This window comes from Corvus hawaiiensis, chromosome 21, assembly GCF_020740725.1.
Source record: "Corvus hawaiiensis isolate bCorHaw1 chromosome 21, bCorHaw1.pri.cur, whole genome shotgun sequence".
NCBI classification, from domain to species: Eukaryota; Metazoa; Chordata; class Aves; order Passeriformes; family Corvidae; genus Corvus; species Corvus hawaiiensis.
In genome coordinates this window covers 4,799,066-4,825,381 of record NC_063233.1, presented here as the reverse complement: position 1 = coordinate 4,825,381, position 26,316 = coordinate 4,799,066, and the positions used below count along the sequence as shown (strand labels likewise).

General features: G+C 60.1%; 1 protein-coding gene and 2 long non-coding RNA genes across 3 annotated transcripts; 2 read left to right on the top strand and 1 right to left on the bottom strand.

Annotated features, from left to right (window-relative positions):
- Positions 1 to 603: 603 nt before the first annotated feature.
- Positions 604 to 16,574, bottom strand: FIBCD1 (fibrinogen C domain containing 1). The gene is made up of 7 exons (XM_048325086.1): positions 16,491 to 16,574; positions 11,086 to 11,562; positions 10,018 to 10,177; positions 9,162 to 9,298; positions 4,069 to 4,165; positions 3,552 to 3,731; positions 604 to 3,271 (listed from the first exon to the last, which is right to left on the bottom strand). The coding sequence occupies exons 1-7, from the start codon at positions 16,560 to 16,562 to the stop codon at positions 3,012 to 3,014; spliced, it is 1,383 nt and encodes a 460-aa protein (XP_048181043.1). The 5' UTR covers positions 16,563 to 16,574; the 3' UTR covers positions 604 to 3,011.
- Positions 10,141 to 16,497, top strand: LOC125336542. Its single transcript, XR_007207796.1, has 5 exons — positions 10,141 to 10,218; positions 10,351 to 10,707; positions 11,116 to 11,635; positions 14,946 to 15,042; positions 15,644 to 16,497. It is a non-coding gene; the product is annotated as an uncharacterized LOC125336542 (long non-coding RNA).
- Positions 16,575 to 16,754: 180 nt separating the features above from the next.
- LOC125336543 lies at positions 16,755 to 18,293 on the top strand. The gene is made up of 2 exons (XR_007207797.1): positions 16,755 to 16,994; positions 18,045 to 18,293. It is a non-coding gene; the product is annotated as an uncharacterized LOC125336543 (long non-coding RNA).
- The last annotated feature ends 8,023 nt before the right edge of the window (positions 18,294 to 26,316 follow it).

Below are 26,316 nucleotides of genomic sequence, written 5' to 3'. Positions count from 1 at the left end.
AGTGGGATGTGACACCCTCTGTCAGGAAAGGGGCTCCTGCCAGGCTGTGACGTGGGGCAGGTGAGGGGCCATGGCATCCCTGAACTCCCCTGAGCACACCTTAGGGTGCCTGGGGTGCCTGGAAAGAGGCAGCATTCCAGGCCCTTCATTCCTGCTCCTTGGTGATTAATGCTGTGGAGGGGAGGTAAAACTGAATGGAAAATAACAGCCTGGAGCCGGGGCAGCTGGAAGGGCCTGGGGGCATCTCTCGGTGCTCTGTCCACTGGAGCAAGGAGCAGGTCCCCTTGGCACAGACACCTGCCACCCTCCCAGTCCCAGCCCTAGGGCCACCCCGAGGTCTCGCAGGGCCTGGGTTTGGGCTGGAGCCCTGAGAAGCCTCCTCTGCTCCCTGGGTCTCCCCAGCTCTTGTTTTGCAGAGCGGTTTCAGCATGGTGGGCAAGTTCCCAGGGATGCCATGCCATGAGCCTGGCACGGGGAAGGAGCCATCACCCAGCGCAGCGAGGAGCTGCAGTGACCCGCTGTCACTCCCTTTGCTGTCACCACAGCAGGTCCCTCTGGCCGTGTCCCCACGCTGTGCCGTGGGCACGGCTGTCACACGGTGGATAACGATGAGATCCTTTTATTAAGGAGTTTAGAAAGTCCACATGTACAGCGTTGGACACACTCACACATAACCTAGACTTCACAGCACTGCTACACACCACAGCCTGGCCCAGGGCTTCTCTGGGAAGGTTCATGGCCATATCCCAGACCCCCGGTCACCCCTGCCCACCCCTTTCCAGGGAGGTGTCACCACGGATGGGTTTAACCTAATTTGGGGCCATGGAGCAATGTGTGAGCTCTTGGGAATAATCCTGGGAAATCCTGCATCTTGGCATGGATCAAATACCTCTCGTGCAAGTCAAAACAAAGTCTCTGGGGGTCCCGGGTGACACGGGCAGTTACACAAGGGTGTGCTACCAACAAACCAACATACAATGTTCCCTCCCTGGCACGGCAGAACACCACGGAGGGGTCTGGGGAGGGGATGAGCCTTCCCACCCGGCACATGGCTCCGTGTGCACTCCTGCCCAAAGCATCAGAAAAACCAGTTACAGCTAATCCACCAAAATAACTGATCGCAAAGTAAAGATGGGTGCAGGCAGGACCCTTTCCTGAGAGGTCCAGTGGAACGCAGGAAGCTCCTTGGAAGCTGTCAGAGCTCCTGCTGTTGTGCTGAGAAATGCCACTGCTGAGTTCCCCCAATTCCCATCGCTCCAGAAAGCCAGCCTGGCCAGCTACTCCGGGCGTGGATGGAGTGGGTAAAGCTGGTGCCTTCACTCAGAGCTCATCCTCACCTGAGGGCTCTGAAAAATCTCTCTGGCAGAGTAAAAAGCTGTGGTGATCCCATTGCATCACTTGTCCCTGTTTCCCTGTCAGGGCAGACAGACAGGGACTCACCCAGTAGGTGAGAGAGCTTGTCCAGCACAAGATCCAAGCTGGGGAAGGCTTAAAAAAAAGAAGAATCACAGAGGGAAGTAGAAACCTGGCACAGTCGGGAAGCTGAGCCTTTGATCTCCCCATGCTTTAAGCCCCCCTGGAAATGGGGACAGCGGGAGTTTTCCTCCCCTCCTCAGTCCTTCTGCCTGTCCGATGGTGTTTCTTGAGGCCAGGGCTCTGCTGTAGCACAGGCAGAAAATGATGTAAAGGGTGGCAGGGTTCCATCTGTCCCCTACCCTCCCTGTTCAGAGTCTGCTCACATTTGGTTCTCGTTTTTTTTTTTGGACAAAATCCCCCATTTGAGTCCTTCCAGGGAGCCAGCAGGAGACATCAGTCCCGCACCCCATAGCAGCTCCTGCTTGGGCCAGCTGGTGCTGCCGCCTGGTTATCAGGGGCCTGCAGATGCTAAGCCCCACTCGGGGCTTCTTTTTTGCAAAACCTTAACGGGATTTGAGGAAATGAAAGGCTTTGGTTATCTGCAGGTGCCGAGCCAGCACCGCGGCTCAGCCGGGGTGAAGAGGAATGCAGGTGCCCAGGCCAGCAGCGAGCTGAGGGGGCTCACAGGGAGATGTGGCTGTGCTGCCTGAAGGGTTTGGAGAAAGGTCACAGCTTTTGGACGACGAAAGTTCAACATGAATCCAAATGGGTCTGGTTGGGAGGGAAGGGCTGTGAAATGCAGGCAGAGCTGTGGTGGGAAGTGAGCCTTTCTCGCCTCCTCCTCTTCCTTGTTGTGCTCCCTGTTTCCCCAGCACTGCCAAAACAGCTCTGTGCCGTGCTTGGTTCTGGGTGTGCGTCCTTGCAGCACTGTGCTGGCTCACTTTGGGGTGTTCTGACCTGCTGGGAGGCTCCAGGAGTCAGGACAGGGACAACAGGGACTAATGAGCTGGTGGTCATCCCTCCCCAGCTGCGTTGCTCTAGCAGGGGTAGAGGAGAGCATCCCGCAGTCCGGAGAGGGAATCGCTGGCACAGTCAGGCTGGCCCAGCTGAGCCCTCCCCATCACCAGTAGCACCATGGGGGGAGCTGGAGCTGTGGAGCAGCAGCCTCATTCCAGTCCTGCGGGTTTGGGGGACCTGGGGTTCCCCATGGCAAGTGCCCCCATTCCCTTGCCAGCTTGGCAAGCCCACTGCCTGGTGTCAGTGCCTGGAGCAGAGGCGACCAGAGGTGCTCAGCCTCCTTGGGCTGCTGCATCCCTCCCTCCTTCCCTCCAGGCAGCCCCTTCCCTTCCTTGCAGGACCCTGCTGGGCACCTCCCTGCATCCTCTCTGCCCCAGCCATGAGCACAGGCCGTGGGTCACACTCTGGCCAGGACACCCATTCTGGCTGCAGGGGAGCCGTGGCAGTGGGAAGCAAAGGTCTGGCAATGTCTGTGGGTGCCCAGGAGCTAAAGTCACCCTCGCTGGCAGCAGGTGCTCCCTAGGGGCCCCTCAGAGGTGGGCAAGCCTTCAGAGAGGATGGCAGCTGAGGGAATGGGTCTGCAGGGCGGTGGGGAAGGGCAGGGGACTGGGCACGGTGCGGGGGGCTCATGCCATCAGCTAATTCTCCTCCCGGATGGGCCGGATCTTCATCTCGGTGAACTTGAGGGAATACTGCCAGCCGGTCCAGGAGGACCACTCGATGCCGTCGGCGTAGGAGCTGTGGTGGCCCTTGAGGTACTGCCCGTTGAGGTTGGAGGTGTGGCAGTTGCGGTACCACCAGGCGCCGTGGTAGAAAGCGGCGCAGTTGTTCTCCGAGTGGTCGTTGTCCAGGTCCTTGGTGGTGAACTTCATCCCGTTGTGCTTCAGGAAGGAGTCACCTGTCCCAGGGAAAAGGAGTCCTGATGGGCACTTCCTGCCCTTGGACTAGGTCCCTGCCCCATGGGACTTCCCTGGGTACCCCAGTGAGGCTCCTCCAACAGGGCTCCTCCAGCAGATGCCCAACCGCAGCCCTGCTCGTGCCTGCAGCTCCCTGAGGCCGCAGGGATGCAGCCGCTGCTGCTGCCAGAGGACACTGGAGCACCCCAGCAAAGGGGTTTTGTGGCTGTGGGCTCCCCCTGCCCATGGGCCCACGTGTGCCCCCCCATCCTGCTGCCCTACCTGCTGTCCCTGAGTAGTCAGCGATGCTGATGGGGTACCCGTCCTCCTCGGGGTCGACGGAGAAGAGCCCCACCCCGAAGCTGCCGTAGTGGGCGAAGGCGGTGCCATTGTCAAAGTCCTCCAGGTCAATGCGGAGCTCGTAGCTGCCCTGAACCGTCAGCAGATGGATCCTCTTCAGCCCTGGCAGAGGGAGAGGGGTGAGTGTGGGGACCCCGTGGGGATGGGGTGGCCAGGAGTCCCCGGGGAGGGGGTGCCGGGTGGGACAGGGAGCAGTTCGCACTTTCCACCCCTCGCTCTGTGGACGTGCTCAGCTCGGGGGCAAACAGCCCCATGGCATCCTTGCCCTCTGCAGCCACCCCATCCCCTCCGTGTCTGCCCAGCCCATCACTCCCAGGACATGGGTGCTGTCCAGGGGGGTCTCAGTGTCCCTTCCATCACAAAGGAAACCCCAGACCTCCGCAGGGGAGCCCAGACTTTGCCAGCCTGCCCAGGATCGAGCACAGCCAACCCCACACACCTAACCAGTGCTCTCCTGTCAGCTTCCCGAAGCCGTCCCTGTAGGCTTCCCAGCCACGGAAAAAGTTCACAGAGCCATCCTCCCGCCGCTGAAACACCTGGGGAGACAAAAAGGCCAAACAAAAAGTTGTGGGGCTGCTCCCAGCCTGCGTACCCCAGGCAACCCCTCTGCTCCCCACCGTGCTGCCCACCTCCCCCTGCCACCGCCTAATTAGACACAGGCACAAATTAAACCCTGTCGGCTCAGTGATTACTCAGGGATGCTGGGGAGAGGTCCCCGGGGAAATGCTGGATCATTGCCTGCCGGCTCCCAGGGGTGGGTGAGTCGGTTCAGATAAAACCGATCCTTCAGCAGATCCTGTCTGGAAATGTGAGTAGAGCTCAGGGAACCTGCAGCTCCTTGGGAAGTCGTTGGGTGTCCCTGGCGTGGTGGACACCCTGCACCTGCCTCTAAACAGCCCGGCTCTGCTACCGCACATGGGAGCAGAGACACGGACGGCAGACCCCCAGGCTGGAGCTCCGCTGCCAGCAGTGGCTGCTCAGGACTGTGTAAGAACCCAGCAGCTGATTTCTTCCTCCTGGATCTCCTTGCTCTCCTGGGCAGGCACCCCATCATAAAGCATCATCTCTGTGACAGCCTCATTAGTCTCCCAGAGAAATTAACTGTGGGGCACTGACCGCCCCAAGCCCTGCAGAGTCCCCAGATCCCAGCCAGATCCCGGGGCTCAGCGCAGCTTTTCTGCTCGGAGCCTTTCCCTTTTCCTCTCCCATCTGCTCATCGGCGTGTGTGCTCTGTGACTTTCATCCCCTTTTATCCATAGTTTTGGTTTGATTTATTGACAGCGATCCAGGAAATGCTGCTTCGTGCCCGACCATTTGAACTTAATTAAGCCTCCAGCCCTGGATTAATTGCATTAAAGTTGGCTGAGCAAGCCTGCCCCACTCCCACCGATCTCCACACTCCCGAGGCCGTGGTGAGGACAGCTGGGACACTCGGAGCCATCCCATGCTCTGGCAGCCCAGGGGCCAGAGGACCCCATCTTCAGAGCTCGGCTGCACTGCCGAGCTGAGCTTCCAGCATCCCAGGACTGGGGAATGCGGATGAGCCCCGAAGACAGCTGGGAAGCCACCATGCTTTGCTCCCCCTGGCTGCTCCTGCCCTCCTGCACATGCCGGGTTTCATCCTGGCATGTGAAGCAGAAGGACCTTGTGAACCTCTCACTGGTTTGCCCCTCCCCAGATGGGCATTTTTGGGGCTGCGTGTGCCGGCTGAGGCTCCGGCACACTCCTCGGCATGGCACGGCTCTGATCCTGCTGTACTTACCTTCTAGAATTAGAGCCTTAATTTTTATCCCTGTGCTGAGCACTTGAGAAGCTGTGGTTAAGCCCTTTTAAAGGGGCTTTCTTCAGGCTTGCTGGGAAAGGGGGACGGTGTGGCTGGACAGGAGCCTGAAGCTGATTTTCCCTGGCCAGCGTCGGCTCCAGCACTGCTGTGTGGGGAAGGCGGTGGACGCAGCAGCAGCGCTCCCTCTTAATCGGCTTTGACCCACGGTTGTAAATAGGCCAATTGCCTGAGTGGTGCCCAGGGAAGCATGAGGGACAGGGCCCCGTTGGCTGAGCCTTGACACAGCTCAGGAATCGCCCTGGAGGAGCCCTCGGTGCCGCACTGCCCACCAGGCTCAGCCCCAAGGGGGTTGAAACCAGGCTGGTTGCTGAAACCTGGTGAGTGCTGGAGGTTCTGTGTCCTCCTGAGTCTTCTGCTCCATCCTCATCATCTCCCATGCACAGTCCCTTCCGTGCTTCTTTTGTGCACCCACCACGTGCAGGCAGGGATGTGGGAGCCTCCTGCTCACCCCCTGCACCAGGATGCTGGGAAGGCTGGGGTGACCCACAGGCTCATCGTGCTCCCAGCCCTGCCTCGCTGCTTTTTTCCTCCTCATCAAATATGCATCACCCCCTCTTAAGCAAAAAGGATTTCCCTCCCTTCTTTAAGGGCAAGGCTGAAATATTTATCTCCCTCATTCTCTGCCTCCTCCAGTTGTGCCCATGGGGAAGGGACAGGCTCCTACAAAGCTGCCAGCCCAGAAAAATGGGTTAAAAGCAGAGAAAATCGGGAGCACCTGCCATGGCACTGGCAGCCTCCTCTCCCTCAGCTCCACCAAACTCCTGGTGGGCTTGAAACTCCCCAGCTGGGGACATGCTCAGCCATCACTTCACCACCACTGCAGTGCTCAGGCTCCTGGTCCAGTTTTGGCATCCATGGTGCAGATCCCACAGCCCTGTCCCCAAGGTGTCCTCTGAGCCCTGTCACAGCAGGGAGACCATCTTTGGGCTCAGCCAGGGAGAAGAGCCAGTCTCCAGGAAGTGCCGATCCTGTGGGACAGCCTGTGAGCACCACAGCTGGCAGCACTGCCCATCCCAGGAACTGCTCCTGCCTGGCCCTGCCAGCACAATTGTCTCGTCCCCGTTTGTGGTGACACATAAACCACATCCTCTGGAAACAGCACGTGTTTCTCCAGGCTCCTCTCACCCCCTGCCTTCGGTTTACCCCAGCCCAGTGTCAGTGCACCGGTGTCTGCTCAGCCCCCATCCCTCTCCAGGCCCTCTCCACTGGGGGATGACCAGGCTGGTGAAGCTCTCCCCACCAGTGTCCCAGCACAGCAGGTGCCCCTGAAGCTGGAAGCTGTCACTTAATGTTACCACAGCCCTCGTCCTGCTGGCACAGCCTTTTCTTCTGCATCCTTCAGCTTTCCCACCATTTCCCAATACGTGCTGTGTGTGGAAATGATGCTGAGGCACACAGAGCACCGTTGCTTATGGAACTGAGATGCTGATCCCAGGGGATTTCGCCCCAGATGAGCAGTAATGGAGGCTCAGGGGCACTGGGAGGAGTGTGGGGCATTTGCAAAGACATTCTGAAGACAACATCACCTGAAAAGGCAACTTTTTGAGGCCTCCTGGGATGCTGAGCCTCCCCATACCTCTGTCATCCCGTTATTACTAATAAAGTGCCAGGGGTGAGTGTCAAGGGGGGAGCTGGGCTGGGCAGTCCCAGGGCAGTCACTGCAATCACAGTCAGTGCTGGGCACAGGATTTGGATGCTCCCATCAGCACCGGTGGGCACTGACCCAGATCCACATCCCCACCAGCTGCAATCGGGGCCCTGCTGCTGGTGGGCAGGACCGAGGGGGCACAAACCAGCTGTGCCTTGCTCAGCCTTCCCGAGGACGGGGACAGGGAGCAACCAGGACCCTGCCTCTGTGGATCATGCCATGGGGACAGTGAGGTGCTGTGCTCTTCCCCCTGCCCCACTCCCCGTGGCCTCTGAGCTGTCCAGGCAGGCTAAAGCTGAGCTCAGCAGCTCCCAAGCTCCCGAGTCAAAATTGATTCAGCTGCTGCCATCACTTCCACCCACCCACCCACATGCAAATAAGCCCAAATGTCAGGAGTAATCGCTCTGGAGAGGAGGAGGAGGAGGAAGAGGAGAGGAGGAGAGGAGGAGAGGAGGAGAGGAGGAGAGGAGGAGAGGAGGAGAGGAGAGAAGGGAAGGGAAAGGAAAGGAAGGGAAATTTCCCAGGCTCTGCACCACGGCACCCAGCCGTGCCATGGCTTACCTGGAGCCTGGATCAGCCAGATCCCCACACCCCCGGCCCCTGGGAGATGGCTGAGACAATCCCTGCACCCAAGGGGCTGGAGGCACGTTTGGGACCCTCTACTGCAGAGCAGCCCCAAGAAACAGGAGCCTGGGGTGTGCACCCTCAACCTTGCTCTGGCTGTCTTCTGCACCACTGGGATTCAGCCCCTGGTTTGGCTTCTTGCCTCATCAAGGCACGGCTGAGCCGAGGTGTTTGTGCCACTCCATGCCCAGACCCCCCGGTGCTGCCGAGCTTAGAATCACTCGCTGTGCCCCCTGCCCAGCCCAGCCCGAGCCCTCCCGCCTGCAGCAGCTTTAAATAAGCCTCTGAGTGTCTCGCTAATCACCTTGGGCTGCTCTTCAGGCATGGCTGGGGCTGGTGGAGGCTGTGCAGACTGCGCACGGGGTTTGCAAGGACCCTCCGCACCCCGAGGAACCAGAAACGTCCCCCCTTTTCCCTCTGTGAGCCCCCAAGAGCTGAGGTCCCGGGGCTGTGCTGTGCCTCAGTTTCCCCACTGGAGCTGCTGGTAAGACCCAGACACCACAGGTTCCTCCAGCCCGGGGTGGGCTCTGGGAGGTCGAAGGCTCATCAGTGCCTGAGGGCAGGGGGGCTAAGCTCCCTCCTGGTGCTGCTCAAAGCTGCTTAGGGGAATCAGATCGTGGGGATTTGTTTCCTAGAGCACCCAGCTGGAGGGGTGCTGTCCAGCTCGGCTCATGCAGCGTGTCCTCAGGGCAGAGGCTGCCTGCCCACCCCTCCTGCTGAGACCCCACCACCTCCTGGGACCCCCTCTCTGTCCTACTGGCCCACCGAGCGATGTCCTCCAGGGCAGAGAGGCTGCTCGCACCCAAGTGGTGCCTGGGGCAATGGGGGGCTCCAGGCTTGGGGCTGGCAGTGCCATGTCCCCCCATCCCCCTGCTCCCTGCCCCCATTACTGTGATTACAGGGCCAGTGCAGCTGCCGTGGCAAAGTGAATCGGACAGGGAGTGAATCAGCGCAGCATCCGAGGCGCCCCGGGCACCCCGGCCTTAGACGAGGCCAAACGTGCCAGGTTTGGGGTCTGCCCTGAGCCCCAGCACCGGCTCACTGGGTCCATGAGGATGGGGCAAAGCACAGCCACATGCCCCATGGCACAGCCACAGCCACACTGTGCCCCAAACATGCCCCAGTCCTGCTGAGAAGGACAAATTCCAGTGGTGGCATCCAACTCCCTGCCTGAAACCCCCCTCCAGCTCCAGCCAAGCTCCCCAGTCCAGGGCAGGGACTGGCCTCAGCTCAGGGCTCTGGTGGTGCCGCTGGGAAGCTCTGGGTGCACAGTCAGGCCCCCTTGACATTTATTGCCCGTCCTGATGACACATCCACGTGTCAGAAGTGACATCTCCCACCCCCAGTGCCCTGGCGCAGGGCCAGCCCGTGGCTGGCGGTGGCATCACTCAGTGTCCCCAGCATGGTGGCAGCTCACCGTCCAGCCGCCCCCGTCCGTCGTCATGTCACAGTAGACCTGGAAGCCGTCGGGATAGTGTGTGGGGAAGATGGAGTAAATCCCATCCTCTTGCTGTCCACTCGCATAGATGTCAAAGCAGTCTCGGGGCCGGGAGCCTGCAGCGTGGCATTGGGATGGGGTGGGACGAGGGGAAAGCTGGTTAATTAATGATCTAATTTAATGTCTTGCCATTTCTCCCAGGCTCTCAACCTTGCTACCAGCTCTAGTTGGCAGCTTGGTGCTTTGCTCTTTCCCTCTCTTCTCCTCTGACGCTCAGGGCCAGCAGTGCCCAGGGGGACGTAGCCACCATGGGGACCCCCCAGGAGCTGGTAGGGACTGACCCCATGTCCCTGGTGATGGCAAGGGCAAGATGGGGCCCAGACAGGGACAAGGGAGAGTCGATGCCCAGGGAGGCTGTGGGCACATGCTCCCAGCTCCAGGACAGACTCACTCAGCTGCATCTCAACCCAATGCTGAGGAATGTGACTGTTTATGCCGAGCCCGTGCAGGGCCACCCTCCACACCTGATGGAGGTGAACAGTGGCTCCTTGCTCTGCCTCTGCCCCTGCTATGCTCTGTTGGGAGCAGATGGGTTTGCAGGGGTGTGAAGGGGCTTTTGTTCTGGTTTATGGACATCTGGGGGCTGCACAGTGAGAACCTCCCCTTCCAGAACACACTTTCCCATCTCCCTCCTTCTCCACCTCCTTGCCAGCCCCTGAACTGTATTAAATCCCTTCTCCAGGATGGTTTGCCCCATCCCTGGGTGGTTTTCTCCCTCCCACGGCAGCTGCAGGCACATCCCTCTTCCCAGGGACTGGCAGGGATGCAGGCTCACCGTTGGAGCAGCCCCGGGGCCGCGCTCCCCTGGCCGGCGCTCGCTGCAGGTCAGCCTTGAGCCGGGGCCGGGCCCCGCCGCGCTCCTTCTGCAGCGTGTCCAGAACGTCACTGACGGAGCTCACCAGCCGAGCCATGTTGGTCTGGCTCTCCGAGAGCAGCTGTGTGACACATGGAGGGGCACAGAATTGTGGCTAAATTGGTAAATCCCTTCCACATCCCAGCCCCTTGACCACTCTGCCTGCTCCCACCGCTCAGCAATGCCAGGGTAAGGGCTGGTGGGGGCATAAATCCACAGCAGATCCCATAAAACATCTCTGTTGCTTTTTGGCAGGGGCCAGGGTCCAGGTAAGCACCTATTGCCACCAGAGAGGAGAAATCCCCAAACCTGGGTGCATTGGTGCTGCCACCCCATGGGATAAAGAGCATCTCTCGGCAAAGGACAGGATGACGGAGGCGGCAGGAATAGCCGTGTCCTGAGGCAGCTGCCAGCTCTTCATCGTCCCCTGAGGTGACCCAGGCTGGGAGAGTGACACGGGGTGGCCGTGGCACGGCAGGAGGATGAGGAGCGAAGTGGAGCACCGAGAAACAAGCAGCTCTGGACAGAGGCAGCTGAGTACCAGGAGGTACTGGAGCATCCAGCCATGCCTGGATCTTGCTGCACCACCTGGCAGACCCCTGGCATACTCAGGTAAGCTTTCAACACAGCTCACTGGCTGGGAAATTTTGGGGACTGTGAAAAGGGGGGGCTGACTGCTGCATGAACTGCCCTTGAGAAGGTTCTGTGCTGTGCTTGGCTCTGACTGGAGCCCTCAAACTCGACCTGGATCTCGGAGGCCCCAGCGTGGGAAGCTGCACACCATGCTCACTGGCACTGCCCCAGGCTTGGCAGGGAGACACTTCCCGACTTCCAGTTCCCAAGCACCTGCCTTCAACCTCAGCTCCTTCTCCTGGAGCTCTCCCCTGGATACTGTGGGCAGGGGCTGCAAGCAGCCATACTCCCGGGGACATTGGGACAGGGTTTTCTATCCCCAGGGAGCCCTGCCTGGCACTGCCAGCCCCGGCTCACCTGGATGAGCCTGCCCTGCTCTCCCTGCAGGGCGCTGAGCTCCTGCCCCATGGCGCTGTGCCCCTTCTTGAGGCCGTCGCAGTCGGCGCGCAGCTGCACGGCGTGGGTCAGCAGCTTGGCCACCTCATCTGCCACTGTGACCAGCAGGGCCTTCTGCTGGCTCTTGGTGGCCTTGGCCTCGGCATCGTGGTCGGTGACGGCGCGCAGCAGGGAGGTCTGCAGCCCCTCCATGCGGCCCAGCGTGCCGGCAGCGCTGGGGCAGTTGGGGTCGATGAAGATGTTGATGCGGGAGCTGTCGGCTTTCTCGATGGTCACCAGCGCGTTGGCTTCCTCGGGGTTGGTGCTGATCACGGGGGGCGACTCGGTGACGGGCGTGTGGTAGTGGTTCATGAAGAGGATGGCCCCCGTGACTGTCACCGCCAGGAGGACGGCCACCGACAGCAGGACGGTGCACAGGATGTACCCACAGCTCATCCTCTGTAGGCAGAGACACAGACACACCATCAGCACCCCTCTGGACAGACACATCCCGCGCCCCTTCATCCCAGAGGTAGGGTCAAACCCGCACGGGCTTTGGGGGGTCCGGCAATGACGTTGGGGCAGAGGAGGGAGGGTGGGGACCCCAGGGAGCCCTGAGGCTCTGCCAGGGATGTGGAGGCCACAGGCAAACACCGAGTGAGCAGAGCAGCTAAACCCACCTGGGAGTGGGGTATGAAATAATAACGAGAGCGAAGGCACAGCAGCCGCCAGCTCCCGCTGGCATGTTTTATTTACGGCGGTGATCCTCGGCTGGAGCAGCCCTGGCTCCCCGGGAGATGCGTGTGGGGCTCCCTGCTGCCTTGAGCACAAATATGGGGAGAAAAGGGGAAAACACCTCGTGTCCCTCACAGCAGGGACCGCAGGGAAAGCAACAAAGGGAGGCTGTGGGTCAGTGCTGGGGTCACGTTGCCCTGAGCATCGTGGGGACCTGCTCTCCACGTGGCATCTCCCAGCTATGGCAGGCCACATATCTCCGTCCCGCTTGTCACCTCATTTCCTGCTGGAGGGGGACAGAGTTGCTCCCAGAGCCTTTGGATCAGTCCCAGAGCCTCCCAGCAAGGGGGAGTTGCTGTGGAAAAGGTCTCTGACCCCCCCAGCCCCTCTGGCAGCTCTGCTGCTGTTCAGACCCATTGGCTCAGCCCGTGGGAGCTGCTCCATGCCCACCAAGAGCCTTTTTCACCTGCAAAGCCTGAAGTGCCAGCGCAGGCAGTGCAGAGCGAGTCAGCTGCCACCTGATCCCGTCAGCTCCCAGTCCCCTTCCACCTCCCCTCCTCATTACACCTGCAGGACAGAGGCTGTGATTTTCCCCTGACCCTGGCCACGGCTGTCACAAGGAATTGCAGGGCTGGCAGCAAACTGCAGATTCAGAGAGACAAAGACTACTTTCCCCAGAAACGAGGGGAAAATTGCTGCATCTGCAAAGATTTCCCAGGCCCTGTCCCCTCCCGTGCACATCTATCTGGAGTGACACCTTCCTTCAAGCACCCTTCATTCCATTCACGCTCACGCAATCATTTGCATTAAGGTGACCCCAGCGGCAGCGGGGCTGGCTGGGGGGCCAAGGATGCACCACCAGCCCCAGGGTATGCCCCAGGTTTCTCGCCCACTCCCCCACTCTGCAGGAGTGAGGCTGCAGCACTGAATGGGAACCCACCTGCAGGGATCTCTGTGAGGAGAGAGGCCCAGGCTCAGCCCCTCGGTGCACATTAAAAGGAGATGTCAAAGGCAATAAGGGAAGTTTAGGGCAAGCAAGGGGCTGAGGAGTTTGTCTGGTGTGTGTAGATATGGAGCCCTGGCTTGGGGGCACAGGGGACACCCAGGAGCAGCAGGATGGTGGCAGACAGGGGTGGGAGATGCTCATTGCTGAGATCCTTGTGTGGACACCCAGGACCTGGGCTCAGCTGGGCCACTCAGCAGCCTGCAAGCACAGAAGTGACAGGAGGGGTGGCTGCTGACCAAAGACCACTGTCAGGTGGTTTGGGATCTACAGGTTGAGCAGGGACCATGTCCCTGTGGTGGTCCTGGCTGTGACAGCACCCTCATCTCCAGGACTTTGTGCCCTCCCATCCTGCTGCTGCTGCTCCCAACACTGCTGCCTTCCCCATCTTGAGGGGCACATGGATGGGCTGCAAAGGCCAAGGGTTCCCTCTGAGCAGTAAGAGTTCCCAGAGCAGAGCCATGAACAGATGATGTTCTGCTTCCCACAGCCACACAAATCCCAACTGGGCTGTAACACACCAAAATCTCGCAGCTCTGCCCGGATGTACCACCACACTGGAAGCTGTATCCAGCTGTTTTCCAGCCTTCAAGCCCCAGAACCACTGCCTTCCCACCGGCAACAGGAATTGGGGGCCAATCCCCTTCCAAAATGATCCCCTCTGCTTGCAACTGCAAGATCCTAAGTGGCGGCAGCTTCATGAGTCCCACGCATTTTGCTGGCAGGTTGTGTTACCTGGCAACCTGCAGTGGGGAGAGGAGGGAAACTCAGCCAGTGGCACCAGTAACACTCCAAACTGGAGTGGGGGTCCCCCCAAGCCCCTCCAGCACAGCAACACTGCAGCAGCATGCCCAGCTGCTGGCATGGGACCCTGCAGATACCCCTGCCACACGCTCCTGCCTCACCATGACCACAGCTCTCACGATCCCTAGGATTCCTGCTGTCTGTTCCATGGCCTTGGAATTCTCGCCAAGACTTTTGGACAGCTATAGGACATCCCCCTTCCCTGGTTACTGATGTTCTCCTGGGGACATCCACTGGGCTGGAGGTCCCAGTATCTTCAAATCACTCCTTCCTAAGGAGACCAGAAGCTGTGAGACTGAGTGGTGCTTGGGATGAGCAGATCTTCACTTGCAAACCTGCTCTGGAGCCTGGGAGGGAGCCCCAGGCAGGATCTGAGGGATGGTTGTGTCCTCAGTGCAAAGCTGAGCTGGGCTCTCCGTGCTCTGCACTGGCACAGGCAGTAGATCTATGCTTGGTCACCCATGGGGGCTGGGTCCTTGGTGACCCAGCCACATTTCATGAGCAGCTCTGGACCCCATCAGGCCCCTCAAAGCATCCCCCAGCCTACTCAGCCAGCGCTGGGGATGGAGACAAGCAGCTCCAGCACGTGCAGCCTGTGGGAAGGGAACGACAAAAGCTGGCTTGTCCCCTGAGCACCCGGACGTGGCCGGTCCCTGGAGGGCATGGATGGAGAGTGGTGGCAGGAGAGGCTGAGCTTTGCCCTGGGAGATGCTCTAAGATGAGGAGGTCCCATTTGCTCCTGCCAAAATCCCTGCTCCTCCCCAGCTCACCAGACAAGCGCTGCTGTGGGACGGCAGGCAGCAGTCCAGCAGCCTGGCTGCTCTCCCTCTGGGCTGTGCCCTCAGCCAGGTACGAACCAGAACCAGAACCAGAACCTGTGTCCTGCTTCCGAGGCAAGTGGACACTGTGGTTTGCATTGCCCAGGCTCAGCTGCTGGTGCAAACTTCAGTCCAGGTACCCCCACCTTCCTGCCGGGGTCCACCCAGCGCTAAAGGCGCCCCAGGGCAGCAAGGGTCAGTCCCTCATCCCGAACCTATCGCTCATCCAGAGCTGCCCGAGCAGAGCAGCTCATTTTGCATCATTTTTCTCCACTACTCCGTCCCTCTCGACCCTCCCTGCCCATCCCGCCCTGCTGCTCCGCCTGGCGCAGGGCTGCAGCCCCCGTCCCCTCGCCCTGGGCCCGGGCTGTGTCCCGGCCGCCCTCCCGGAGCCCAGCGCCGCGCTCCGCCGGCTCCCCGCGGGCACGGAGCAGGTGAACTGAATCCCGCTCCCCTTTTCCTACTCTCCCTCCGTCACCCAGAGCCTGCCTGCGACCGCTCCCACGGCACGCCACACTCTGCGGATCGGGAAGAGGAGAGAAGGGAAGGATGGCGAGCGCGCTGGAGCCGGCTCTGTGGGTGAGCATGCGGGCGGGCTGCGATGGGATTGCACCGGAGCTTGCGGGAGCTGGGATCGCAGCTCCGGCTGCACGGCAAACTCTGTACATCCTTTGCAACCCACCCTGAACCATCAAGCCCCGCGCTGGGTTGTCCAGCCCCGCACGGGTGGTGGGGCTGGATCCATCCTGCCCGGCTCACCCTCGGGGCCGCGGGGGGCACAAAGCCGGGGATGGCAGCTCCAAACGGATGGCGCTGCTCGAATCCCTGCGGGCAGGGGCTGCGCACAGGGAGGCAGCTCTGCCAGGGAGAGGAGGGCAGGGTGGTTTCTCTCTCGGGGGCTCAGAAGTCTCCCGGGGTGCGCAGCCCCTCTCCAGAGAGGCGCGCAAGCTACTCGGCATGGAGGGGCTGTCCGGGGAGATGAGGGCGCAGGGAAGGGTGTGCAGAAGGAAGAAGTCAGGCAGAAGCCCCTTTCTCGCCTTGCTGCGGGTGTCAGGGGACAGGGAAGTGGCGGACCTGGGGTGGAGCGTGTCTCAAGTCTGCTCCCCCCATCCTTGCCCAGCTCCTGGGTGCCGAGGAAGGGCAGCACTGCCAGCTCTTGGCTCCTTCCCTCCACTCACAGGCTCGCCGGAGATTCGCTGTCCTCCAGCTCTTCCCAGACACGTTTGCCCATACTCCGCGCTCCTTCTTCCCACCCTGCCTGCACTCAGCGTGCAGCCATGCCTGTGCCTATCCCTAGAAGTGTCCAAAGCCAGGCTGGATGGGGATTTGAGCAACCTGGTCTAGTGGAAGGTGTCCCTGCCCATGGCAGGGGGGTTGGAACTGGGTGATCTTTAACGTCCCTTCCAAGCCGAACCATGCTGGGCTTCCCGGACTCCCTACCTGCTCGGCCGTGCTCGGTGGCTGGTGGCCGGCCACGCCGGGCTGGCGGAGCTGGCACACGTGCAGCGGGATGTGCAAACAGGCTCCGGCACGTGCCGGATCCCCCGCGTGTCACCGCAGGCTCTGCCGCCGCTCCACCGCACCCCGCCGCAGCGCCGGCCTCCCCCCAAAAACCAGCGGGGCTCCTGGAGGTTAAGAGCGGGTCGGGCGGCCGGGAGCCCCCGAACCGGGAGGGATGACTCCGGCTGCGGCGCGGAGCTGAGATGCCAAATCCCTTTTAAAGGGTTATTTAAGCAGTTCAGAGCATGTAGCGGTTCAGCAGAGGCGTGTGGCAGCCCCGGAGCATCGCCCGCTGCCCGGCCGGGGCAGCCCCGGGGCTGGGAGGGAGCCCTGGCTCCAGGTTAATAAACACATTGATTGGAGGGGGTGAGGAGGTGCAGCCCGGGGGGCTTCGCACGGGGGGGACTGGGGTGCAGCTCGCCACGCTGGGGTGCGCCGGGAGAAAAGCTCGCTGGGGACGCTGGGGGGTCGCTGAGACCCCCGGGCTGGCTGACCCCCCCTTGCCCCCGCCGCCCCCCGCCCCGTACCTGTGATTTCTCCTGCTGCCCATCCTCAAGTTGCGAGGCTCCTCCCACGGTTTTCCAACGCTCGTTCCCCATCGCGCCGCCAACTTCCAGCCTAAGTAAGTGCCCGGACCCCCCCAGACCCCCCCAAACCTCCTCCCCGGCGGCGCAGCCCCCGGCCCGCCCGCGCTGCCCGGCTGGCCGCGGCAGAGGACGGGCGGCGGCGGCGGCGGCGGCGGCGGCGGCGGAGGAGGAGGAGGGAGGGAGGAAGAGGAGGGAGGGAGGACACGGGCACGGACACGGGGGTGGATCTTCCCTCCCTGCCCGCCCCGATCCCCCCCGGGGCTCCCCCGGTCCCTCTTCGGGCACCCCGCCCGGTGATGCCCCGGGGGATCTCCCCGCCCCCCCCAGCACCGCCCGCGGCCCCCCGGCCGCCCCAATCATTCCGGACCCGGACCCGGACCCCCCTCCAGCCCCGGGCTCCGCAGCTGCCCAGATGTGGCAGCACAGCTGGAGGAGCGGCAGCAGGTAAGGCGGGGGCTGGTACGAGCGGGATCGGGGGTGCTACAGGGGACCGGGGGGAGAGGGGGGAATGGCCCCGGAACCCGCTCACCCCCTTTCCAAAGATACGCCCCTACATCCTCCCGTGGAACACCCCGAGCTGGTGGGGCTCAGTCCCGTCGGTGGGCAGGGATGGGCAGGGTGCTGGGCGGGGGTGGGGGGTTGGCATTGGCATTGCCACCCCCCCAAACCTTTGTGCCCAAGGGTAGCCAAAGTGCTGGGAGGCTCTGAGCAAAGCCCAGCGCACTGTGGGAAGCTGGTCTGGCGGGGGGAGGCAGCAGCCGCCCCCCACCCCCTCCAGGGTCACAGCGATTCCCAAACCCCGGTGTTCCCAGCCCAAAGCCCTGCGTGCCAGGGCTCCCTCCCGGCCTGATGTGCCGCCACTCCCGTGTGGATGTGGTTTTCCTTCCCATAGCTTTGCCGCACCTCCCGTAAATCTTTTATTTGCCACTTGTCTGACCTGCGGGCAGGAGCGTTGCTGAGAGGTTCAGAGGAGCATCGTGAGAGCAGCGATGGCTCAGCGCTGCTTCAATCCGGCTGGGGGGAGGCTGAGCTCTCTCTCCATGCTAAGAATCCGCTGGGAAACCTCCTGGGCAGCCCTGCAGCCCCTTGTCCTACAGCATGAGGCTGTCCCCTGGGCAGGCGGCACAGTGGCTCCTCCAAATCCCCCTGGGTCTCTGTTCCCTGGAGCTCAGCCCCAGTCAGGACCTCCCAGCAGCTCCCATGCAGCCTCACTGGGGTGGGGGCTGCCTCCCTGTGGGGGCAGGTGTGGCACAGGGGTGGCAGGTGGTATGTGTGGGGGACGAGGGGTCCAAGCAGCTTCTCTCCAGGACACACACCCTATTTTTGGAAGAGCTGGATGCGTGCTGGGCTGGCAAATATTCCCAAAGAGCTGTCTGGGGCGGGGAGGGAAGCGCAGGCGTTGCCTCAAGCAGTCGGTACCCGTGTGTGTGTGGTGTGGGGGGTGTGTGTGTGTGTTGTCTCCTGGCCAGGTGCAAATCCTGCCTTTGGCTGCAGAGATGTTTTGGGTGGATTTACCGGGCGATGCTCGTGGCTGGCAGCCCAGCTCCTTCCCCATGGACGGTTTTCAAGGACTTCCCTTTACAGCTGAGACTGGCCAACTCGTGCCACTGGTGCTCGGTGCGCCCACACCAGCCGGGCTCGGCTCCCTGCTCCACTCGGCCGTGCTGGAAGCAGGAGGCGCTGCCCCCCGGGAAGCTGTTTAAGCCGAACTCCAAACAATAAAAACTTATCATTAAAAAGAAATGCATCTTGGCTTCATGTGGCCTGGCAGCGCGGGGAGGAGTGATTCAGTGGCTTGTCAGCCCTGGGCGTTAGGCACGCCGAGCTGCACAACTGGACACTCTCCAAGTCCAGCAACTCATTTTCTGCAGATGGAGCCGGGACCGTGCAGCGGGCTGACGGTTAATTTGCAATCCAACATACCTTGACATTACCCACAGCCGAATCATGGAGGTGGTGCAGGATGGGATGCTTGGGAGCCTGCTGGCCGGGGTGTGCCAGCAGGGCTGGCCCCTCGCAGCCCTGCCGTGTGTGGGGTGTCCCCACTGCACCCTGACACGGGTGCCTGCGAGGGTGCAGGTGCAGGGTGCGGCTCGCCCGGGTCGCAGTGCCGTTCCCAGCTGCCCGTCTCTAAGCAGTGAGGTGAGCGGGATGGAGGCCGCCTGCCTGGCGGAGGGGGCCGTGTTTTTGGGAGCTTGAGAGATGAGCCCTGCCAGGGCTAAGGGCCAGCAGGAACACTGGCCTGGCTCGTCACTGATTTACGCCGAGCCGCGTCACCTCCTGTTGCCTGTCATAGGGTCCGGCTGTAGCTGTGGAACTGGGGACGTGATGGGTAGGGGCGTCCATGGCCAGCTGAGACCCACGGCCCCACAGCCCTGGATCCGCTCCATAGGCTGTGTCGGGAGGGACTGGGTGCTCAGGGTGCACCCTGACTTGGGCACACGGCGGCGGCTCGGCACCGATGGGCACGGACCCTTCCCCCCGGGGGCTGGCGGGGGAGGGGGTGAGGAGGGGGTTCTGTCAGCAGCCCAGCCCGGATCGATAGGCATCGGAGAGGATGATTCATGTCTCAGGCTGTGGCCCGAGGGCAAAAACGGGAGAGAGGTTTGATGTGAGGATGCCGGGAGGCTGCGAGTCCTGCTGGGAGTTGCGGCTCCTGGCAGCGTTTCCCCTCTCGAAGCCGGCTCTGCCCGCACTGCCCCGGGGTCCCGGCTTGGCCTGGGGGAAGAAAATGACTGAAGCAACACAGGATCAGACCCAAGCTCTAAACCGAGTCTTTTTTAAACATTTCAGACTCTGTCTTCAACGTTGTGGTCGGTCAAAGACAGCGAGCAGAGTTGCAGAGGGGCTGGCGGGCAGGGGCTGGGCTCGGGTCATCTCTGTGCCCGCCGTGGGGACAGGACACTCCAGAGAGCGGGACACCACAAGACGGGGCCCAGTGGCACTTTCCCCTCTTTGTTGTGCTCAGCCACACTTGGTCTGCATCCCCAGGGTGCCAGGGGCCAGAGCTGGTGAGAGCACCGATGTCCCGTGGGTCCAGCCCAGAGAGGGGCTGTGCAGGGCAGGACTGTCCGAGACACGGAGCAGTGCCGGGGCTGGGGAAAGGCTGGGGGGGGACACCGAGCCCTCCTCCAGGAACAGCGTGTGCTTTCCTTGGCAGGGAGCCACGGGAGGCAGAGCCGTCGCTGCACACGCACGGCGTCAGACATCATCATCATATTAATAATGAAAGGGCAGCTCCTTCAAAGCTCTTCGTCCCCGCGCCGGCGAGAGCGCAGAATGCAGAGGAGACGCGTGAGCCTCATCCCAAGCAGCCGCGGGGAGAGCGCCGCGGTGCCCGGATGGTCCTTCGCCGGTCCTTCACCAGGCCGCTGACCTGGAATGACAAAAGGCTGCCAGGTCCCCGCTGGGTGCTCTCCCTGCTGCGAGTTTGGCTGCTGGGGGGGTCCCTGCATAGGAGCGGGGCAGCCCACGGTGTCCCCAGCTCCTGTTCCCAGCAGTGCCCTGTGCAGGCTCCCCTCGTTCAGCAGGAAAGGCCGTTTTGGCTGCCGGGGAAGGAGCTTCTCTCCCGAGGGCTGAGTGCTCTGTCCATCACTGAGTGACACGGCAGGACACCGCTCGCTGTGTCACGGCCTTTTTCTTCCGCGGGAGGAATCGATGGCTCAGACAATGAGACAAACCACCCACAAAGAGGTCTTGGGCTGCAGCCAGCACGGGGTCAGTGGCAGCAGCTCCTGGGGCATCACTTCTGCTCTTCTCCCTGCAAGATACCTGGGTTTCCAAAACCCCTCCTTTAACACCCCTGTTTTGTCAAGAGCGTCTCCAAGCCTGCTTGTACTTTGTGAGGGTCTCAGCGGGACCAGACCAGAGGCTGAGCACCTTTTCTCCTCTCTCTCCTCTGCCAAATCCTTTCCTCCACCTTTTGCCCCTCTTGGGGGGCCAGAGCCAGGAGGGCTTTGCTGCAGGTGCCATGGTCTGGGGAGGAAAGAATCAAACTCTCTGTGCCACTGGATCACCCCATGCCCACCCTGTACCCATCCCATCCTCACTCCATGCCCATGTGCTCTCCTTGGCACCCCGAGTGTTTCAGAGAGTCCCACCCTACAGCAGTGTCCCAGACGGGTGGGGGCTGCTCTGTCCCCATCCCCAGCCCTTCCTTCCCAGCCCTTTCTCAAGCTTTGTTTTCCTCCTCCCTCCAAACACAACAAAAGCCCCAAATCCCCCACAAATGAGAAACCTCTTTTTGTTCCTCTTTTCCCTTTGCTTTCTGCCACGGCAAAGTATTGATTGGAGCTGATGTGCTGTAATCCAGTGCTTCTGTGAAAAGTTGGCATCCCAGAGTCCCTGGAGAGGCCGGATCCTGCCCCGATGTGGGTCTTGCTCCTCTGCCAGGCTTGTGGATAGAAGGAAGGTTGCATGCCTCCCCATCCCATCCCATCCCATCCCATCCCATCCCATCCCATCCCACCAAAACCAGGGGCTATACACTTGGTGAGGGCATCACCATGAGCAGCTGATGGGTGGGAAAAGGCACTGGTTTGGAGCAGAGCCACATCAGATCCCACTGGGATGGAAATCCAGAGTGCTGGGCTTCTGAAGGAGCTCTCCTGCCCTTTTGGGAGGGCAGGGGATGATGACAGGGGGGAGAGGGGCTGGTTGGGGGTGGTCAGCAGGGTTCTCCAGAGAGGAACAATTCCATTTCCTGACAGCCAAGGAGGGCTGTGGAGAGATAGGGCTGACCCCAGCCTGAGAGGGGCTCATTGTGGGGTGCACGCCTGCCTCTGTGGGTCTGGGCCCTGGCTGGAGACCCCCCTGTGCCCACCCAGCCACCCAGCTCCACCGTGCTGGCACTCCGTCTATACTTAATGATGGCAAATGGGCCGGAGAGCCGGAAAGTGAGGGGAAAGAAACCCAGCCAAAACTCGCCAAAAAACACAGGGAAGATTTTAATTTAAAACCTTTTCCCACATGGAGAGCAGCAGCCTGGGCCATCTGGAGGAGCATATGCAGGTGAGGGGGGGCAGTGGTGCCTCCTCCAGCTCCCTCGCTCTCAGCAGCCCCCAGAAAGGGCTTTGGGCTGGTGAAAACTAACCCAGGGGGGGGCCTGGGTACCCCAATCCCAAACACCAGCCTGGGGGAACCCAGCTTTCCCTCCTGAGCTACCAAGACCGCTCTGTTTAATTGCTGTATTTGCTGCAAAAGTGGTGATGAATCCCAAAGCAAACTACAATAGCAGCTGAGTTTATTGCGAGAGATTAATTCAGTGCCTTAATTGAAACCACAGGAGCAGGATGGGAAAGCATCACTGTGGGGCTGGGAGGAGGGGGTCGGGGTCAGCTCTGCTCAGCACCCACATCCACCCCTAGCCCTGGCAGTCAATGACGCCCAAATTAGCAGATTTACTCCTCAGAGGACTCCTCCATTGGCTGAGCATCACATCCAGCATCCCAAAGCCCCAAGTTTCCTAGCAACTCCCCAGCGCTGCCTCTGCCCACCCATTAACCCCTTCCCAAGCCCCCCACACTCCGTGTGGAACACCCGGTGCTTTGAAGGCGTGGCTGCCACACTGGGTGGGAGCAGGGATTTATGCAGCAAATAAATCTGCAGGATGCTGGAAGGAAGCTCAGGATGCTCAGCTGGGTGGGAGAACCGAGCCGGGCTGGTTGGCCAAGACTCAGAGTGTTTGATTCCAGGCGGCACAGAGAAACCCTCAGGTTTATGTATTGATGGTTTGGTTTCTAAATGTCACGTTAGCTTTGAAGGTTTTATCCTCCTGACTCGTGGAGATGCCAGGAAAAGGTCAGGGAACCCCCAAATCGTGGCCAGCCCATGCAGCTCCCAGCTGACATTGGCACCAGGAGAGGCAGAGCTCGAGCCAAGCTCTCCCTCCAATTTCAACAGCAAATCAATGACATAGTTTCTTTGGGAATAGGATGGAAGGGAAATTTTCAAGGAAAATGGCCTTGAAAGTGTAAAATCACAGCAGGACATGGTGTGATGGCCAGGCCTGGGCTGAAGGAAGTGGGGTTGCTCCATGACGGTTTTTTCAGATGGGCTGTACAATCCTTCCCTGGTTTTGCCTTTAGAGATCAGAAAGCAGGAAGCAAGGGTTGGAAAAAATAGTGGGGTTTATGGTTGAAAAATAACAGTTGACAGGGAAAAGAAGCAAACAAGTTTGTTTGGGTTTTTTTTTTTCCAACTGTCTTAATATATATAGACTGGGAAATGTGTCCAAAGATCATGTGCCACTGAAAAGGATAAATCACTTCTCTCACTTTAATGTGCTTTGTTGGGTTTTATCAGAAACATTGTCATAAAATTACCAAATTGAAATTTTAAATGGGGGGAGAGAGGGAATATCTGGAGGGTTTGTTCTTGCTTCTCTTTTCTTATTGCCAAATAAAATACAATTAAAGCAACATTTTCTATGCCAGCCAGCATAGCTAACATCGCTTTTCTGACTGCACTTTTTTCTGTCAGCCAATGAAAATAAATGATGCAGGATTACGAGGGAGCATCCAGCCTTCGTGGCTGGAGGGGGATGTGGAGCAGCAGGCATTCCAGTTCGAAACAGAAGGATTTTATTCCCGCGGTAAGTGGAAATCTCCAGGGATGTTTCCCACAGAGCTCTCTGCCGCCGCCTGGAGCGAGGCTTCGCCGTTCCTTTGCTCTCCCAGTTCCCACCAGTGCTTCCCAGTCTAACCCAGTCCTTGCCACAGCCGCTCTCTGGGGGTGCCAAATTAACTTGGGTCCCCCTGCAGCACTTCTGGGGTAACCCCAGTGAGGTCACCCGGGGCCTGGTCGCCCGTGGGGCTCATTCCCATGCTGGGGGCTACCGGCGGCTCAGCTGCTGCCTGCACTGAAATCCCCGTGGTAATTGGATGAGGGCACTATTTCCATGAGAATATTAAATCAGAGCCCCAGCCCCGATCCGGGGAGACACGCTTGGGAATATAAAGACACGGTAGATCACGTTACAGAGGAGTCATTTCTCCTACTTTAAAGTCAAAGGTATCACAACAACTTCTTATCTGTCACAGAGCGTATTGGGGCATCTCCGACTGATGGGGGCGGGAGGGAGGGGGGAGGCAGCCCCCGGCAGAGGGGCTGAGCACTCACCGCTCATCACAGCGATGGGCTCTGGGGGGCTTTGGGAAAGGAGGCTCAAGAAGTGCTTAAGTGCTTTGTGAGCCTGATCTTCCAAAGCCCCTGAGAACCCATCACTGGGATGAGATGTGAGTGCTCAGCCACTCTCAGGGCTGTGACTGTGGCCACAAACCGTTGTGACAGTGCCAGTGCAGGCGTCCCACTGCTTGAGGCTTTGTGGGCAGCAGCTCAGTGCCACCATCCAGCATCCCGAGCTCACTCCCCTTGGGACCAGTACAGGAGTCACTTAGCAAATGAGGGGCTCCAGTGTCCTCCCAGTTACCGGTTTAGCCGGGTGTCTCATTGTGGTGACCATCTGGTGGCATCTGCTGCTGCTCAGCTGTCACCCACCCTCCTGGAGAAGGGGAAATCCGGACACCTCGTGGATGGGGTACACAGGGGACATGTCCAGGGATCCAGCAGAGGGTTAGGGGCAGCCATGGCAGGAACATCCCATGGCTCCTGCCACCTTGGAGATGGATGGATGGATGGATGGATGGATGGATGGATGGATGGATGGATGGATGGATGGATGGATGGATGGATGGATGGATGGACATCTCCCCACCCACAGCATGGAGGCAGGGGGGAGGGCAGACAGACAGATGTGCCTCGTTAGCCAATGGGGTGGCCTCAGGTGATGCTGACAAGCCCATTAAAGGGGTTTATCAAGGGGAGCGGGGCTGGCAGGAGGCTGCTGGTTTTATCTGAGATGCTGCTTTTGGGTTGGGAGAGCCTAAGCCTCTGCTCGTTAATTAGAAAGGCTTCAAGGAGGTTGGTACTGGTTGGCCTCACTTGTGAGCAGCCATAATATGATGAGCGATTAGGGACTCTGAAGCTTTTTAGCCAGTGTCATTAAGCTGCTGATGAGCTCAGGCGAGGAAAGGTCCTTTTTGGCTGTGCCTGAAACTGGCTGGTCCTGCTCTGACCTGGTGCTTCCTCCTGTTGTGGTCCCCGACCTCCTGAGTCCCATGGGATGGGTGAAATGTGTGTCCTGGGGACGGTGATGGCTTGGCTGTCACCCTGTGTCCTTGAGCTGGGTCAGATCTGGTGTTGTTCAGCTCATCAGTGAGACGATGAGCTTCTGGTCATGCACGAGTGAAGCTGAGATGTTCCTATTTTCACTGTCTGCCAGGTATTGAGAGAATTTGGGGACGATTATCTCTGAAAAGGTGACTTTAGACCATTTGTGCATCAGGGAAGAGGACGGTGATGTGTGGCCCAACAATTGCTTTGGGAGAGCTTTCCCTGTTATGGGGCTTCCCCACTCGTCTGGGCACTGATGGTGAAGCCTTCTTGCTCAGGGCATATCCTGACAGTGTCACTGTCCCATCTTCCCCTCACACCTTGAAGCCCCCCAAGTGTTGTGGCAAAACAGGGAGCAAAATCTGCTGGATTTTCTCTGCCCTCCCTCATCTTCTCCCATCTGCCTCGGCAAAACTTCTGCAGCTCAGCAGCACCGTGGTCTGCCTGGCACCGCTAGTGCCGTATTTACAGCAGTGTTAATTAAATACTTTCCGCAATCAGCGCCACGCATGACCCCGCTCCCCGAGCCGGGCTGGGCTGTAATGTGCCATCATCGAGTGAGAACATGACTGCTGCCATCCCAGGGAATTTCTAATAGAGATTTACTCATCCCAGGCCTCTCGTTTCTCCATTTTGTGACATTTTGCAAAGTTCAGGTTTACAAAATAAGCCAGTGCACACGAGAGATGCTCCAGCCATCATTTACACTGCGTGTGCAGTTTTCTGCTGCTCTGAAGGTGGGGTCTTCACCCTGTGGTCACCAGAGTTGGGGGGTGTGCTGGCAGCTGCCCTTTCCTCCTCTGTGCCCAAGGGGCTGCTGTTTTTGACAAAGAGCACCCCATCACCCCGGCTGTCCCCCCTCACAGGGCTGTGCGTGCCAGGAGAGCGGCAGAGTGTTGTCTGTGCTCATTGAAATGCTCCTGGCATCCTGCAGCTCAACCTGCCTGCAACCCCTGTCCCAGTCCCAGGGTGAGGGATGGGGTGGGAGAGGGAACGGGCTACAGTGTCAGGGAGGGTCAGGTAGGGCTGCTGTGGTTTTGGGCTGTGATTTGGGATGCTCAACTGCTCTGCTTTTAAAAATAAGCCTGTGCTGAAAGCTGGAGGAGAGCACGGAGGCAGCAGGCTGCCAGCAGAATCCTGTTCCTGTGCCACAGCCTCCAGGTCTCAGCTCCAGGCAGAAAAGCCATTTTTGGCAAATCACTGGTGGTAGGAGCTGCCCGCTCCAGGAAGGTGAGGCAGCGTGTGTGCTGAAACACAGGCAGGTGTCCATCCCAGAGGCTTGTCCCTCCATGGCACAAGGTGGTGGTCAGTGCCTTTCTGACCCTCTCCCATTTAACCTGTGGCCAGCTCCTGTCGGTGGTGGGACCTGGGGCAAACCACCAAGCTGGGTGACCAAACCTCCTTCTCCTCTTCTTCCTCAGGGTGGAGCTGGCCATCCTGTCTTCCCCTTTCTCCAGCAAGGTCAGCTCATCCCTTCTGGAGAAGGTGCTGCTGGAAACTAAGGGCTGCCCATCTCACAGTACCACCCCAGCTCCACCCCAGTGGAGCCAGGGGCAGTGACCCAGCTCTCATCCCAGTTCCAGGGGATGGATGG